General features: G+C 34.2%; 1 protein-coding gene across 20 annotated transcripts in view; it reads left to right on the plus strand.

The window, feature by feature from the left end:
* Positions 1–19,293, plus strand: part of LOC145260330 (echinoderm microtubule-associated protein-like 2) — a 488,936-nt gene that overhangs the window by 180,948 nt on the left and 288,695 nt on the right. For 3 of the 20 annotated variants that reach the window (XM_080118240.1, XM_080118239.1, XM_080118243.1), the window contains exon 1: positions 3,881–4,186. The exons of 12 other annotated variants lie outside the window; for them this stretch is intronic. In XM_080118240.1, the coding sequence (XP_079974366.1) occupies positions 4,174–4,186 (13 nt within the window). In that variant the 5' untranslated portion in view covers positions 3,881–4,173. Of the gene's footprint in view, positions 1–3,798; positions 4,187–19,293 lie in introns of those variants that run through there. 5 more of the 20 variants (XM_080118241.1, XM_080118237.1, XM_080118242.1 and 2 more) reach the window with 4 other exon arrangements.

Here is a 19,293-nt window from a genome sequence, read left to right on the forward strand (position 1 = left end):
TCTCTCTCTCTCTCTCTGTGTCTGTCTCTCTCTCTCTCTCTGTGTCTGTCTCTCTCTCTCTCTGTGTCTGTTTCTCTCTCTCTGTGTCTGTCTCTCTCTCTCTGTGTCTGTCTCTCTCTCTCTGTGTCTGTCTCTCTCTCTGTGTCTGTCTCTCTCTCTCTGTGTCTGTCTCTCTCTCTCTCTGTGTCTGTCTGTCTCTCTCTCTGTGTCTGTCTGTCTCTCTCTCTCTGTCTCTCTCTCTCTGTCTCTCTCTCTCTGTCTCTGTCTGTCTGTCTGTCTGTCTCTCTCTCTCTGTCTCTCTCTCTCTGTCTGTCTGTCTCTGTCTCTCTGTCTGTCTGTCTCTGTCTCTCTGTCTGTCTTTTTCTTTTTATCGGGTTCGCTGTTCCAAATAAAATTTTTCATACATTTAAGGAGGGGTGGGGTCACTTTTAAATCTTCGTCTTTCAGTTACGTGAAATTGAGACACTTTGTAGCCGATGCATTTGAAACACCCTTACGTACAATTTATTGATTTATTTCCAGAGACTTTTTTTTTTTTACTCACGTTCACCCCTAACAAGGTATATCGCCACTTGGACGTAAGGGGCTACTGTTTCGGACCATGTCTAGGGAAGATTAACAAGATATTTGTTTGTTACATTTAAACTTTTGCATATCCGTACAGTCAGGGTAGCAGGAAGGGAATTCCAAAGTCTAGCTGTTCAAGAGAAGAAACGATTATAGTAGAAAGTTTCCTGGCATTTATGGACCTCAACAGTGAAGGTGTGATTTTGTTGCTAAGTGGATTTGTCAGGAATGTGTACGTAGAGGTGGCACAAGTGCAACAACTTCATCAGAGCATATTAAAATACTTGTACAACAGGCACAGTGATGCAACATTGTGGTGATGGGACAGGGGTGTGAGCTTAGTTGACAAAGTAAGGCCTATTAGATTGAAAACGTTTTTGGACCCTATCCAAGAGGGAGAGGCTAGTGGTAGGTGCACCAGCCCAGATATGGCAACAATACTCCATGCATAACGAATGATGGCCTTGTAGAGGTACAGGATACTCTCAGGTGTGAGTAGTCTTCTCGCTTAATAGAAGGAACTCACCTTTTTTGCTGTGTTCTCAGTGTATTGGTTCCAGTTCATATTGGCCGTGAATGTTAGGCTGAGAAGCTTGAAGCAAGAATTCTTAGATAGGGTGTTATTTGTCATGGATATTGGTGGTTGGAGAGATGTCTTGTAATTGTTAAAAGAGAACAGCTTAGTTTTACTAGCATTAAATGTTACCATCCGTTTACGGACCCATTTCACTACGGTCTGCTAGAGGTCATTTTCTAACGATTGCGCCATTGTCTTAGATTATGTACATCCGTTTTTCCCTCCTGCATGTTATAGATCATTGTATCAACAGCAAATATACCCATCTCAGACACAATATTATCAGAGGTCGTTTATGAATATCAGGAATAATAGTTGTCTAAGGATGGACCCCTGAGGCACTCCTGAATTAATGTTATGTTGCTTCGATGTACGTCCATAAATGAAGACCTGGATAGTTCTATTGTCTAAGAAGGATCTAATTATATTTAGTATACGTCTAGTTATACTGTATGATTTCATTTTCATTAGCAGCCCTTTGTGCCAGACTTTTTCAAAGGTCTTGGATATATCAAGGACTTCAGCCCTGGCTTAGCCCGTGCATGGTATATGCGTTCAGAGATGATTAAAATATCTGCAGTAGAACGACATTGCCTACATTCATACTGTTTGTCAGCAAGGTTTGTTTTTGTGAGGTGGTGGACTAGTGATTAATTAAAACCCCCAGATTTTAGTGGAGAGAGGGAGGAGACTGATATGGTGATAATTGAGTGTAAGTCCTTTCACCAGAATTCTTGTACCACAGAGGCCATCTTATATGATGAAGGGTCCTTGTTTACTGCCCTCGTGGGGAGGGCAGTAAACAAGGTCTGTTATTGATGTGAGGAAAATCTAGCTCTCCCAGAAATTGGCACTTTGAATTAGGATAAGAATTAAAATAGCCTCAGTCTAGAAAGATTCCTGTTTCACCAAGCAAGGATAGAAAAGATGTAAAAATGCACCACCAGAACAATTACTATACATTGCTCCTAGCCGTTATCCTAAAAGTCTCTACCGCAACAAGTTTCACCTTATTCGCGACACTAAACTGCTTAAGAGTCCCTTGAGCAAGGTGTTCACTTCTACCCCATTCCACCACCTGTTCTTCCTCCTTTTTTCTGTCTTGCTCTATTTTCCAAATCTATTAATCTAATAATTTCTTTTTTTTATTGAAATTTTTTTTTTAAAGAATTTTGAAAATCTTCAGACATTAACAAAAACAATTTATCTTGGTTTACCTGCTATTTCTTGACATAATTGCGTTAAAAAATATATAAAAACCTTTTAACTTATCATAATTATTGGTTGTGAGTAAAGTAAGAGTGCCTTACTTCCTGAAAAACAAGATGTCTGACTCTTTATTGCATTTTTATGATGCTACCAGATTAGGCCGTTTTAAGATAACGGCTCTGACATAAGACACCAAACATTGAGGGTATTGTCCCCCCCCCCTTTTCAATCATGTTCTGCAAACCCCAAAACAAAAATTTTCCTCTCCAAAACAACCAAACCAAACACTATGAATAAATATTTGAAAATATAACTTGAAGCATATAAAAAAAATCCCAAATTATCAAATTTTGAATTCAATAACCCGAAATGGGTTGATGCCATAAAACGAAAACCAAACCTTCACTCACAACCAATAATTACAGTAACTTAGTGTGATCATCTTTTCTTAAATATTTTAACACGTGGGTTGAACTGGAGAAAGTCTCAAGAGGATATTAACTTTACAAGCGGTTTTCAGTCGCATATGTATCCTGGTCAAGGGAGATGACGTTATTTATTTATTTTTTAGTTCTTGCGAGGATGTCGGCATCCCTTACATACAGCGCATAGTATCCTCAAATGGCCACCCATCTGATACGATTCAACCTTGCTTTCTGGTGGTCTTTTTTGTTGTTGTTGCTGTTTAAGATAAAGTAGTTGACGCCTATTTATCACTAGCCTAGGTGCCTGGGATTGGCCGTGTTTTTGTAGGTGTGTTGAGCCAAAAAAAAAAGTTTTAGTAGGCAGGCAGGCAGGCTTGAACCCGTGATGTGAAGGCGAAAAGAAAGTGTGTGTGTGTGTGTGTGTGTGTGTGTAAGGATGTTAGTTGAGCAAAAAAAAAAAAGTTTTAGTAGGGAGGCAGGTTCGAACCCGTACCGCGAAGGAGAAAAAGTGGGGGGAGGGGGCAAAAAGTGTTTTACGATTTTTAGCGATTAATATGAAAATGTTAGCAATACAAAGCTGATCTTGTAAGTTTGAATTATTGTGGACTTATCTGACCCCCCCCCCCTCAAGATGGCGACACGAGACGGTCATTTTTGCTTACTCCATAAAATTTTATTTCTTAGTTTAAAATACTACTTGGTCAGGTTTACGTGATTTTAGGAATATCTTCGTTTCGTGACGAGTATGTACATTTTTAAAGACTTTTCTGTGTTTTTGTTTTGGAAGTAGGTTTAATTCTAAATAAGTACCTTTTACTATAAAATCGTTAAAGTCATTAAAAAAAAATTTTTTTTTATGTAACAATGCTCGCTCGAGAGACTAGCTTTGGCGCAGCACCTGTTATTAAACCTCTAACCTGGTGACGTGTGGTCCTCCGTTCTGCCATTGAGCCAAGCCATTTACCACTACAGTAGCAGTGGAAAGCGATGAAGGCAACTTCTGTCTCTTCTTAGTTTGCCACTTTTAAATAATCCCGACACGCCGCGTCTTCGTCTTTTTTTTTTTTTTGTCTTATTTATTTTGAAAGACATTCACAGGATAACTACTACTATTACTACTGCTGGCTGGCATTGGTTGTAGTTTTAGTTGTGTACAGTTTTGCTGAGGAGGAGGGGGGCAATGGAGACTTGGTGCCCCTTGATTACCGCCAGGTGCACGTGTTCTGTCCGTTTTCCGAATTCTAGTAAAAAAAAAAAAAGGGAAAAAGAAAATCTCCCGTTCTTGAGTCGCAGGAGAAATCCGTTTAACACACCGGAATAACCATGATGACAATGTCTTTTAAAAGCGGAAAGAACTTGAAAACAAATCAAATTATCTTTTAAATAATTACAAAGATGGATGTGTTGGGTATGTATTTGATAATACTCAGGTGTGTGTATATATATATATATATATATATATATATATATATATATATATATATATATATATATATTAAGAATGCTTTTAATTCTTTGCGCATTTTTTCTTTTTCGTACGATCGAGCGTTTCTTAGAATTTAACTTGACTAGCAATTTCCAAGTTTATTATTTTTGGTTTAATTAAAAAAACAAAAAACTTTAATCCTTTTTTGTTTGTTTTCACGGCAGTTGTACCACCAACAAATGCAATAATTTTTAGGGGTCATTTCGGCCACTATGACCGTCTTTATTTTTCCACCGTAATAAAAATAAAACATTCTACTCGACTAATATCCAATTTCAACCTAGAATTTATTTACCGTTCTTGTGTCACGATGCTATTTTTAGATTTCCTGCTTAAACAGGTGAGAAAAAAGGTGGGGGGCTAAATTGGGTTCACGTTATTCTTTTCAGACATGGAAAGGGTTAAAAATGAAAAACACCTGTGTTGTACGCAGTTATTAAAAACGTCGTTTGTTTACGTAGCATGTTTTTTTTTGTTTTTCATATGAGAATCTTTATCATAAAAAATTGTTAGCACCCCTCGTTTGTGTGTGACTTATATTGTTTTTTAATCTATTTACTGAAATCGAACTTGCAATAGCGTAGAGCAGTAGAGCAGAGCACTTGAGGCTTTTTCGCTTTATTACAAAATAATCAGGAAACATGCATTTGTTTCTTCGTAAACAAGTCAGCCATTTTAGTATTTTGTTTTTCAAAAAATGACTCTTGAAATTGAAAACAATTCGAAAGCATTTAAACTGTCGAATAGAATGTCATAGGGTTTTGGAAATTCAATTTATTGCAGGATCGTTTGGTCAAATTTTGTTTAAATTTTTTTTAAACAAAATTGTTTGCGAAGAAGCCGAAACTATTAGTCTTATTTTAAAAATCCTAATTTAAAATAAATTAGGATTTTTATAAGTTATTTTTGCTACTTTTACGTTTTATTTTTTGTTTTTTTTTTCTCAATCGCGAAATGTCTAGAAACAAGAAAAGCATACGAGAGATGTCAGTTTTATTATAAAAAATATGAAACTTTATTGAACGTTTTTCGCTTTGTAGATGAACTGTTTACTGTTAAAATAAAACAAGACGGTTTGTTAGCAAAAAAATGGACAGATTTTTGTTTCAAATAAAAGTTAATTTTGGCAAACTCAGGCTTTTCTTTGCCTAAAAATGATGATCACGCAAAATTTAATTGACATGTTTGTTTCATTATGGTAAAGAAAATAAAAATAAACGAGTTTTTTTTTTTTTTTTTTTTTTTAATCAGTTTATTTTTACATTTGTTGTATTGTAATCTATTGGCACGGAGCCTTGGGTTGATATCAATAGAATAGACGGATGAATGGACGTGGCTCCTCCTGGGCATTGCCACCACCTTCGAGAAAAAGTTGGGTTGGTATATTGCCGGTTAGGCGGTTGCCTTCCATCGGTGAATGTTGACGCCTCCTCAGCCATAACAAATTTCTAGAGTAACACTTTTTTTTTTTTTTTTTTTCGAGAGCGGGATTGAGTGACCCCCTCCCCCATTAAACTGACCTCTGTGGTCACATGACATCCCCTTTCCGTGGGAAAAACAAAAACAGTAAATATTGCTTGACAAATTACCTAGACTGTATCTCGAACATGTGGTCATAAAGTAAAATTTATGGAAAATGAAGATAAAAAAAATTTGTATGTATATATCTATTTAATGCATAGATTTTCCCGAGACTTAAAAAAAATGACTTATGGGTTTATTTACTTCTGCAGATAGTTAGACACAATGTCAGGTAGGGTTTGAAAAGCCAGCGCAATTGGCGAAGTATGCGGCATATAATAAATGCCTGAGCAGTCATGTTAGCATTTCCCGGTAGGGGCGCCTCAGGTAATTAGTAATACCTTGCCCCTTAAAGAGGTGACGTAAACTTTAAACAGTTTAATGAACCGAGTTCATATTTATTTCAACTGGAGTGGATATCACCCAATAATAGATTTGACGAGTAAAATTATCGTTAAAAAAAAACAATTAACTTTAAAAACTATAGGATGTTGTAACTGTTTCTCTCCTATGTGCAAATTTGGTAAATATTTTTTAAATTAATTTTAATCGAATGTTTATTGAAATCCAAAATGAAATGAGAAATTAAAATTAATTTTTTAAATGAGACAAAATGTAAATGTAGTTTCTTATCGGGTAAAATTTTTTTGTTTATTTTATTCGTGTCGGCCTTGTTGAACGCGGCTTCCAGGAAAACGTTTCCTCTATTTGTATTAAATATCAGACACGATCTCGTGTTTGTATTTCTCGCTACTATGTAACTTTCATTAATGCACATTAAATATTTTGTATTCAATTATGATTGGGTATTTAATGAAATAAGATATTAGCATTTTAGAATAGAAATTATGACGAAACACTTATGTTGCGTGGATATATATATTTTTTTATCGTATGGCCATCTGGACCTAGAATTAAGTAGGGTTAAGGAATATGCACTTAAGCTTAGTTGGGGTTATCACATATTTGATTAGAAACCGGTCGATGAATTGAATCGTATTGGAAAAAAAGCACCGAATACGTCCAAAAAGGGTAAATTAAACACTACTTTCGACACCAGACCAGCGATATGTGTATGCAGATATACAGCATAAAACCGATCATGGAGAGATGTAAAAAAAAAAAAAAATAAACAATTGGACATCAAAATAGAAAAAATAAACACTATATTGGTTTTGTTGAATTATGTGGAATCCGGAACCGTTATAAGTCAATTTCACCTTATTCCTATGAAAAAAAAATTTTTTTTTTTTCAAGCATGACTATTTTCTCTAAGTATCTTTATCCCAACCTGCAATATGTTTCCAGACGGGCAACGTCGGATAGAAACCTCATAATTAACAAAATAGGAATAGTACGATTTTTCTTCCCCCGCACAATGGAATTTCCGTATTTGAAATTACCACCAGGGTTGCTAAAATCATGGAATCGGCATGCAGTGAAAAGTTTTTGGGTGTGACAGTTTTGTGATGCGACGTCAGCTGTGAAGACGACGAAGCCTAGTTTCACTAACGACACCAATTTATTCCAAAGAATTTGAACTTGTACAATAAATTTCAAACGCGGAATCCAGTGGTTGAAACTCCGTGCGCCGTGCGGTGCTGTACGAACTGAATAAACGGAACTGCTAGTGACAGTGGGTGGGGGTTGGGGTTACATCGTTTTTAAATGAAGCTATTTATCTATACAATACCGATTATAGAAAGTACTCAGTTTTTACAGAATATTATTGCTTAACGCTAAGTGGAAATGATCTGCTCCACCCATAGGAAAGCACACACGTGTATATATGTATATCTCTAGGTAAGAAGCCGGAAATATCTTTATTAAGCTTATTTGTAATAATTTGGACTATATGTATGGAGTATTGTTGCCACATTAGGTTGGTACATCTGCTACTAGTCTTTTAGATAGGGTTCAAAAGAGAACCACCAACCTAATAGGTCCTGCTGTCCTATCGACGAAATGTTGCATCCCTCTGTCTGTTTTACAAATACTTTAATGGTAAGTGCTCCGAACTACAAGCCCTTATATCCCCCTAGGCGTAAACACCCCTGACAAACCCAACAAGCAACAAAATCCAACCCCTACATGGTAGAAATCCCTAGATGTAAGAAAGCCTTCTATTTTAATAGTTTCTTCTCTAGGAATGCTAGACGTTGGAATTCCTTTTCAGGTTCCTGTTTCCCCAAACTGTACTGACATTCAGAAGTTAAAGTGCAATGTAAACAGACATCTTGCCGCTTAGTCCCCTACATAGTACCCCTACATATTATGTCCCAGATAGCAACATTCTACTTCAAAGTGGCACTGTGCCTTGTTTGGGGTGAAAATGCAAAATATATACTTCCAAAATATTTTTTTATAGAAATATTGATATGTTATCTAGATACGCGTTTTGTTCTATGACTCTTCAGTGAAGTTGTGTCGACATATGAGTTTATTAAAATTAGCAGGGCTGCCTGGAATGGAGCGAGGGGGGGGGTAATGTCTGTTACAATAGAAGACTGTAACGCCTCTCCCTCACTGGTAATTGGTTCGATATAATAGAAAGTAAAAAAGAAATTACTATTTTACCTATTTTTTTGTTCAAAATATTAATCCCAAAGGGGAATGAATATTTTTTTAAATAATAACCTTGTAAATGTATCTTGTGTAGTTCCTGAATTTTAGACAGAATTGCGAGTCTCCTTTATATAAATAGATGATTAGAAAACTGCCTTAGATGTCATCAGTTGAACCAACCTAAAATTAAAAACAGCGAAATTAGTCTATTGTAATATTCCCCCCCCCCCCACTATCGCTCGCGTACACCGTCAAAATGACGTGTTCAGTAACATATGTTCAATTCTTTTTGTTTTGTTCCCCACACCCTCCCGTTCGTTTCCAACCCTTATATAATACTTAGAAAACAAACTCGATAGTAAGTTAGTTAACTGTTTTAGGTCTTAGATATTTTCTTGAGAAATTATCACAATGCTAATTTAAAAATAAAACAAAAAACTGAAATTCCTTTTTTTAGTCAGGTCCATGATTTCAAGCGAAGAAACGACTTTTGACATTACTCATAAATAACTTATTTTGTGAAGTCTATATTTACAACGGTTATGGCACTAATTTTCAACACCCATGAAAAATACAGGTAAAAACTGGTAAAATTAAATTAATTCGTACTTTTTACTCTATATTGACGAAGGGTCAGTGTTTAAATCTGATTATTTTACACTCCATAAAACCGGCGAAATTTGATTTAAAAAAAAAAAAAAAAAAAAAAAATACAGATGTTTACATCTAAAAAAAGCTTATATTTAAGCAGACAGCACCTAAAACAATTAACTTCCGGTATCTATGGGCGACTCAAAATGATAACTTTTTCTTAAGAATTTATTAATTTTCAATATCGTAATTTGTAGCCCCCTCCAAAAAAGTAATATTTAAATTAATTCTGTTAAATTCCTCATTATTCTAGGAAATATTAATTTTTAATTCCTAAAACTAAGCATTATTTAAATTTTAACTAAATTCTTAACTTTAACATAAATTTATTTTCAATTCAAAATTATTTTGCATTGATAGTCACAAATTGAAGATTGTAAAATCAGCCGTGCGAAAAGAAATTTAACTCATACTTGTTTCAGTTACTTGGTTTAATATTTTATGAAATGATTTTTATTAGTGAAACAAATTGATCTTCTATATAAAACAAATTATTCCCGTTCGATTTCTGAAATTTTTTTTTTTTTTTGTTCACTAGCAAAAAACTGCATCGATAATTTTTTTTTTTTTCAATTAAGTGAAATTGTTTATTCATAATAGGTTTTAAGAGTAAATCTTCCACTTTTGCAGTCTGAAAAATTCAATTAAAAAAATAAATTTTTAGGAATATTTTGAAATTTCACAGGCGAAAATTTTTAAACATAAATAATAAATCAAATTTTTTTTTTCGTAAAACTTAAATAATTTTAATATATTTTCCAACTTTTTTTTTTTTTTTTTCAAAACATCGTGCAAGGATTATGACCCAAAATTAAATATTTTATTTCCTCATTCCAGTATAGTAAAAAAAAAAAAAATGGTGATCACATGTTAAAGAGACATCAGCATGTGTGTCGCTATACAATGCAGGATTAGAATATATTGTAGTGAATAGGACAATATAAAAAAATGAGAAAGTTTATCCATACAAAATAGTGTGGTATTGCGTATGATCTTAATTCAGTGGTGAGGCCTTGTTTAGTTACCAGTGCTTCCAATTCCACTTTGGCACGTAGTAGTAATGTAATGTTGCTGTTACATAGAAAGGAAAAAAACCTCACTGTCCCTAATGGTTTACTTTTACTGCGATTGCTTAAAAGCAGCATGCATGCCATTGATTTCTCCGACATAAGCTAGTACAAACCAATGTTTATAGAAGCTGGAAGTAATTGCAAGAAAGAAATGGTGACAGCTAAGAGAGAATACACCAAAACCACCAGAAAACACACCGAAGCGCAGAAATTAGGAACATGATTTCTGGAAAATCTACAACAGTGTAGTAAATAATGGGCTATCAATAATTCCGTCACTATCCAACCGAGAAAGCTAACAAGCTTGTCAGTTGGTTTGCCTCAAACTCTACATTGGACCCAGCAAACTACTCCTACCCTGATTTTCCTTTGCAGACAGAAACTACATTAGATAATCTGAAAATCACACCTTATCAAGTACATGATATCATAAAAAATCTAGACACCTCAAAAGCATGTGGACCTGATCTTATCCCGGCTATACTATTAAAAAAAAAAAAAAAAAAAAAAAAAAAAAAATGCTCTGCTGAGGTTGCTTCAGTTCTCTAAACTTTTCAACAAATGCCATGATAAATCTTGCTTTACTGATCACTGGAAAACTGCTTCTGTGGTAGCAGTTTACAAGAATTCTAGCAAAAGGACTGACCCATTAAATTATTTCTCCATTAGTCTCCTTCCTTTTTTCATCAAAATATTTGAGTCTATAATTAAAGCTCTAGTCCACCACCTTACAGTTGCTAAACTTCTGTCCGACCAACAATATGGATTTAGGCAAGCCCGTTCTATTGCAGATATCCTAACTGTAATCTTTGAACAGATTTATCATGCACTGAATAAAGCAGGGGAAGGTAGGGCAGTAACCCTAGATATATCTCAAGCTTTTTGACAGAGTATGGCACGATAGTCTTCTCAGGAAAGTCAGATCATATGGTATCACTCGACAAATACTTAATTAAATCCTTAAGAGTAGAATCCAGGTTGTTCTCGATGGACGTACATCAAAACAATATGATATAAATGCGGGTGTACCTCAGGGGTTGATCTTTGCACCTTTATTATTCCTATATTTATAATTGATAACATTGTCTTGGAGATGGAAATATTTGCTGATGACAGCAGGCACGAGGGGAGAATGAATGAACACATATCTAAAGCAATAGTGGAAACCTTGGGAAGACCTCCAGTCTGTAGTGAAATGGACACAAATCTGGATGGTAACATTCAATGCTGCCAAGACTAAGATCGTTTCCTTTAATAATTACAAGGAACTTTCTCGGCCACCAATAGCTATTGCTAATAATACATAACCTGAAAGTACTTCGTTCAAACTCCTCGGCTTAATGTTCACAGGGAACGAGTTGAAACAGATACATTGAGGGCATTGCCAAGGCTGCTGCGAAGAAGGTGAACTCTCTCTACTTTGCTAGGAAGATACTTACGCCTGAAAGTATCCTATACCTCTACAAGGCTACCATTCGTCCATATAAGGAGTATTGTTGTCACATTTTGGCTGATGCATCTAGTAGTCTCCCACTCCTGGACAGGGTTCAAAAGAATCGTCAACCTAATGAATTCCGAACTGTCAGTTAGGCTTCAGCCACTGTCCCATTGACGAAATGTTGCATCCCTCTGCCTGTATTACAAGTACTTTAATGGCAGGTGCTTTGATGAACTACAAGCCCATGTACCCCCTCGACGTAAGTACCCTCAACAAACCGGATAAGCAGCAAAATCCCACCCCTACACAAATCCCCAGATGCCAAAAAGCCTTCTACTTTAATAGTTTCTTCCCCAGAATGGCTAGACTTTGGAATTCCTTTCCACGTTCCTGCTTCCCCAACTGTACTGAAATGCAGAAGTTCAAGTGTAATTTAAACAGACATCTTGCTGCTTAGCTCCCTACATAGTACCCCTACAAATTAAGTCCCAGATAGTAGCATCCTACTTCAAAGTGGCACCATGTCTTGTTTAGGGTAAAAATGCAATAAAAATTTTAACAAGATTTTATTACCGTTGTTCTCCAATCTCACCACTTAGTCTTAAGCTATCACAGTTCATATGACACACGTTTCTCTTTTCCAATCGCATGCCGGCCGAAGCCAGCCATTTCTCATCTTTTGACTTCATATGTAAGGAGAAATTTTAAGTACACATTTTTCTTCAGGCTGTTGTCTTGCGAGTTAAGAAGAAAAAGTAGACGTTCATTTATTTTATCTGGCGCCATATGTGTACATCAATAAACATGAAAGTATGTATATTATAGACACGGCCAAAAAATGGTGACAGGGGGGGGGCAAGTTTTTTTGTTTTGTTTTTTTTAACGATTTAAAATCTATATTCTTGAGCAACTTTTTTTTTCCCCCAGAAAGATAAAAGCCTGAATTTTTTTCATATGAAAAGCAGAATAATGAAGAACTTATTTTACTGATTTTAATATTTTTAATTTTCCAAAACCATACAAACACCTCCATTTTTGTTTTGATGGATAAAACCTTTAAATATTTTTGAACCAATGAGTTTTTTTTTTTTTTGCTTAAATAAGATTTAGGATGATTATGAAAAAAGTACACCATTCTTCACTTAATCGGTGAAAATTTCATATTGATTGGATAATTACTTGATTTTTAGATTTTTTAAGAGACTATCAAAAAATACTTATTCCTTCATTCAGTTTTAGCCCTGCCTAGCATATTAGCATGTCTTTTATTTTAAGTATATGTGTGAACTTGTGCTTACGTGCATTTGTTACGCTGTGTGTGGTTGTGTGTGCGCGTTTTGCCAGGTGTTGTATTTAGAAATACATGCAAAGGATAGGTACGGTCAAAATGAATGCCGATGCTCAAAATGTATAAGCATTTTGACCTCTCCCTTTACTTAAAAATTCACCAAAAATCAGGAAATTAATCAATTTTAATGAAATTTTCAGTATTTATAAAATAATGATCACGGAATATAATGAACCCATTATTTTTATTTAAATCTTAGTGGAAATGTATTTTATTTAAACGAAAAATACCTTAAAGTTATGGTTTTCTGTAGTAAAAAAATAAGATAAAATAAATTTATTTTTGCAACTTGAAGAAAAATTAATTTCTCGAACTACCGATATTACCAATGGCTTTTATTTAATATTTTCAGACCCAAAAAATTATAATAGCACAAGTATTTCCATTTTTTTTTTTTTAATTAGGTTTCGCATAATTTTTATATGGAAAATTTTAATAAATTCCTTGCTCGCATGAATGTGAAGCTTTCAGTGTAACGTAATTTTTATATAATCTTGAATAATACTTAAAAAAACATTAATTTAAAAACAGGAACTTAAAAAATGATAAAAATTGATACAAACGTTTAGAATAGGAATGTATGGATGCACGTCTGGGGGAAAAAAAAACAAAAAAAACTGACACCCATACCTCCTTCCGATCATTTCGATTGATTGTAATTTGGGGCTTTCGTATAATCTCTTTATCTGTTGCGTTTTGGCGAACATCAGAATTACTTTCTTTTTGAGGGCTAATTAAGCTATTTTTTTGTACAAACAAGGTGTTTTTTTTTTTTGTGTTTTTTTATTTAATTCAATATCGTAGGACTTTGAAATAGACCCTGAAAACTAATATATATCTTTTAAAGGATTTTTACAATGAATTTATTTAACTTCAAAATTTACCTAAATTGGTTAGCTTGCTGTGAAAACATTTTTCATAATTTTTTTTTTTTTTTTTTTTTTTTCACGTGTACAAATATTTTTCCCCTTTAAGAAATTAACTTTAGTCTCTAATCTTTCAAATACAATCAAAAAGTAGTTGGAAACCCACAAAATAATTGATAAATCGGCTTTCAAAACTACGTCCCGTATCTACCAAAGGGTCTTTCGTTCTCAAAGGGACCCGGACAACTGTTGTACGTCCATATGTTGTCCGTTGAAGAAAAATAGGAAGACATTTTTTATTTGTTCTTTAATATACTAGAATTTTTGATTGCCTGAAAGAAATTACTGATTGTAGATTTTGTCCAATCAAGACTCTATACGTAACTACAACGTTCACTGTGCCTGCTACTTTTAACAATTTCAAATATTCTAATTTTATACTGTTTGAAAAAGACAACTAGTCATAAATTCTGAGTCATATTTACATTTAGGCTGTCAGACAATCGTGCTTTTTTTTTTTTTTTTCGTATAAATTGAATATCAGCTTACATCAGAACAAATGTTTTCCTTAAATGCTATCTATATGCATTTGCATCGACCGTTTCATGTCCCACTTCAGATAAAATGCAGTTTTTTTTTTGTTTTTTTTTTTTGCTTCTCGTAGAAACGTTATGTCATATCAATAGTGTATATTGTCATGAGGTCATCTTCCCATATATTACCTCCTCCTTTGGGAAAGAGGCAGTGTTGTAATATAATTGCAAAAATGTGATCATAAGAGCATATTTCTGCTTCCAAACTAACCTGTCTTTGGTTTAAAAAAAAAAATATATATATATATAGCTATGACTCAATATTCTTTATATATAAAAAAATGATTTTGAAAGTTTCAGTGTAATAAGTCTTCGACCATTCAAGAATTAAAAATCGAACACGATCAAGTCCACCTGCAGTTAGTATTTGACTTTTTGGTTAAGTGCAAAGTATCTTTTCTCTTCTCGGTCGTGGGGAGACTGGTAAATTGGGCCTTAGATAATAGTCTTATTGTTTAAGATATATTTGATTTACAGGAATTTGAGGGAGGGAGGTGCAGAGTAAAGTGAAATTATGAAACCCGAGGTGCTATCACCATTTTTGGTTTAACGTCTGCTGTAAATTACTAGCATATGTTGGACGGCCTTTTAGAAACTGACTTCCAAACTAACCTATCTTTAACCAGGCCTTCATTTATTTCCTTTTTCTATCAAATCTATCTTCATTATCCATGTTTTCCTTGGCCCTCCCTTACCAATTAATCGTGCCCCTTGAACTGTTTAGCATCTAACTCAAAGTTTCATCCATTCATCTAATGTGACCAAACCAATAAAGTCTCCTGTCCATATTTAATCTTCATCTAAGATCATCCGGTCTAAACCTTTCTTTAATACTCGCATTACACATTTATCATATTCTCATATCATTTCTCTCCATGCAACGGATATTCTCAATCCTCATTTGCTAGGTTTCACTTTCAGACATTATCCTGCATTCACACATTCTGATATATTGATCAACGTTGCTAACACTCTGTTGGTTAGTCCATGATTTTATTCAAACCATTTTTAACTCTTGCAAGCATAAATGGCTATCTCCAGCTTCTAGCTTTGATTTTCCTTTGTCTTTTTATTCAAATTTTGATTTTGTTAGGACATTGTGGGGAGACCACAAGATAAGTGACCATGATTGGCTTATGTCCATAGCAATGAAATAGTTACTGCACGCAGAAACGAACCTGGGAATGTTTTATTTCAAAGCTCATAGTCAGATCTAATATACATACTAATGTCTGCCAAGGTTTTATCTGCCTAGAACAGTGAGACGTATGGGACCATCAGATTGAATATCATCAGCTTAATGCCACTATCATAAGCACCGGGCAATATCTGATGAGCTCCCAAAATTGAAATCTCAAAATCGTGCATCAACATCACGAAACAAGAGCTAGCAGAACAACCTCTATCACCAAACGGGGCCAAACACCTTGTACAAGACTCTTACAAATGAAACAACCAAAAAAACATGTCTGCTATGGAAAAGCCCAAAAACGTTGCCAAGAATACACCAAGAACATCCATTACAAAAAAAAAAAAAAAAAAGATTGGGCCAACCAACAGCAGATCTAGATAAGGAAGGCTTTATAGATTGCCTAAAAAGAGGATCGCTTTACTATGACCAGGAGAGGATTGCAATGGCTGGACAAGATCAAGAATTGATGACGAATGCTTTTAAAAAGAGCGATTACAGCAATGACAGGTTCTGCCACACGAAAGTAAAGAATGTAAGTCACGTGACATCCAGTTGCAAGTTTCTGCTGGGGGGGGGCGGTAGCTATTATACAATGCGATACAATAGTAAATATTTCCATTGGACCATCTGTAAAAAGTTGAATATTGAGTGCAGCAAGTCCTGAGAACATATAACAGAAAGAATACGTGTAAATAAGTCATACACTATTAGCTATGACTATGCAATTCCTAGAGCTATGTACCTTGAAAACAGAACCAATAAATCTGAACACTTGATATGGGATAATGGGAAAGAAGCAACCTTAGAAGTTAGTGTCCCCAATGATGCTGGATTAAACAGAACTGAGAGGAAAAAGATAACGAAATACCAAGGTCTCATGTGTAACGTGAAGAGATCTCCATCGTTCCAGTAATTATAGGAGCAACTAGACTCGTGAAAAAGAATTTCAAAGACTACCTGGTAAATATTCCCTGTGAACCAAGTGCAAGAGAGATTCAAACGATTGCACTTAAAGGAGACAGTCGAAGATATCTTTGGAATATATAAGATAGCCAATGAATGTTTGGTATCTGGTGTAGGATGCCTCATCCTCAACTTAAACAAACTGATAAGAAAATTAAAAGAAAAGTCTTTTCAGACTTGCATTACACATCTGTCATATTTCTTTGCATACAACACGTCCTTAACTCTTATTGGCTAGATTTTACTTCCATATATGATCATCACACTAGTTGACAATGGTAACATTCTGTTGACATGCATGCTTACAAAAGTGAAATTTTGTGTTTGATATGGAAAAATAAACAATTCAGTTGACAAATATTGATTTTTTCTTTTTTTTTTTTTAGGTATTTAATTACTTCCGGTTGATATCATGGTTGTTGATAGTTTCACTGTGAGAGTGGTGACTAGCTAAGCTGCTAACTCTATAGAATTGACGAGATATTAAAAGCATTAGAGTGGTGGTGGGGGTGAAGCAAGAAAGCAGGTTTCGTTAAAATAGAACTCTTGGATTTCAAAAAAATGTTTTATTTTTTCCTTTATTAAAAAAAAAAAAAACTGTCTAAACGTCTGGAATCTTTAATCTCATTTTTACTTCACTTTTGTTTAACTATGCCTTCTATATTAGGTCATTTTTTAATAGGATTGTTAAACTTACATATAGTCATTAAATCGAGCCTAATTGTTATAAAATTAAAGGTGTTAATTTCGGTTTAATTGAAATTCATTATTGAGATGAGAATTATGTATTTATTGTGGACTATTCTCATCTTTCTTAGATGTCGTTTCACAACGTTTCGGCCAACTATTCCTCTGGCCTTCGTCAGGTAGTAACCGCGACGGATAAGAACTCTGAATCTCCTAACTGCATTCTAAGCAATTACTGCTATCCATAGTTGTCGTTTCACCACGGTTTGGCCAAGTAAACCTCTGGCCGGCTTTGGGTAGGATTGAAACCGCCATCTTCAGACAATTCTCACCTGGACCCGTTAGATTTGGAATTCCTATCCCATCGCGGTTACCACCTGACGAAGTCCAGAGGAATAGTTGGCCGAAACGTCATGAAACAACATCTAAGAAAGATGAGGATAACAGTCCGCAATAAATAAATGTTAATTTCAGTTTATAAAATGATTGGATGCAACTCCTAACTTTGTCTTGTAAATACATGAGGATTTTCTAAGAATGTTAAAACCAGTTTAAATGACTTTCTATTCTAAAATTTAAATGCTTCCAAATTGTTTTTAAAATTTAGAATTTTGATCTAGCCCCCCCCCTACCAAACAACAAACGAGTTATATGGCTTACTCTTTTAAAAAGAAATCAAAATGTATTGTGGTGGATTTAATTTCGCAATTAAATTCTTTTTTTAAATAGGATTATTGAAAATTCGCTTTAATACTTCATACTATGGTATTTAAATGTTTAATAGTTAAAAAAAAATTTAAGGTTGTTTACATATTTTTGGTTTCAGTAAATAATGAAGAGTAAATCAAAGAATTTATAAGTCTCACAACGCAAAGAAACTCGTAAACACGCGCGAAGCGATTCCAAAATTTTATTTAGAAATAAGAATGTCTCTTTGAGAAATCCCCTTCTACCCCAGATCTAAAATGGAAGACTTAGACTAAATCTGTTACTTCATTAGTAAAAATGGTTGAATCATTCTACCGCACCATAAAGTACCTGATTCTTGAGATATGAGCCAGATATGGTACCAAATGGAGTACTGCTGCCTTGATAAAATTGAGATCTTATATAGTTTTTTCTATCCTTATTTTCATGACAGATGATCGACTGAACTACAATCTATAGTTCTTTATAAAACATTTATAGCAAGAACTCATCTTCCACCACCGATGGAAAAAAAAATACATTCCTTTCTATGGTGTTCCTAAAATCAAACTAACTTTCCATTTAAGTTTCTTTCAAAGAACTGTCTGTATGTAGAACACGTTATGGAATGCTTCCGTGAAGATTGCAACGTAGTCGTCTTAAAGTCTAATGTCAACAAATACTTGTCAGGCTGTTCTCTTAAGTAATCAAAGCTATGAAACTGATCAAAGCCATGAAACTGATTAACAATATGACTTCCATGAAAAAACATTTGAAAATTAAAAATAATAATGTAAATGATTGGATTGAGTAGCTCTAAATGGGCTGATTTGAAAAATCGGTAAAATTACTAACGCGAGCAGCATCTTAAACCAATAACACTTCAATAAAATTTTACTTGTACTATTATAAGTCAATACAATAATTATCTCATTTATAGTATTCTGTCCGACAATTGATTTTACCTGGAATAATCTATTGATGTGTCGTTAAAAAAATATCCTCGAATGGCATTTTGCCTTGGTAAGCAGTGATTCGTTAGTGTATGTGTGTATATAAGTAATTTGTTTAAAATTGAAAATTTATTGGTAACTCAAGATTATTCCGATTTTAAATTCTTTCCTCTAATCTAAATGCACTCTGATTTCCACATGAAAAAAAACAAAAAAAAAAACATTCTGTAACATGTTATTTTTTAAATAAACAAATTTAAAATTGACTTTTTCAGGAAATCCACTTTGTTTCCCTTCCGCATCCCATTTCATTTTCCTGTGTTCTCCACCCTACCTACTCGAATTTCGATTTCGAAAAAGAAAAACGGGAGAAGTGGAGGAGGGAAACAAATAAAAAGTTCTTTCCATTTTTTTTTTTTACTTTCACTTTGTGTTAATCTTTTACTATTAGCGACATCAATTATTTTCAAGGAAAGTTTTGTTTTACCATTTGTG

Source organism: Euprymna scolopes, chromosome 36 (genome assembly GCF_053919585.1).
Source record: "Euprymna scolopes isolate OS-2025 chromosome 36, ASM5391958v1, whole genome shotgun sequence".
NCBI classification, from domain to species: Eukaryota; Metazoa; Mollusca; class Cephalopoda; order Sepiida; family Sepiolidae; genus Euprymna; species Euprymna scolopes.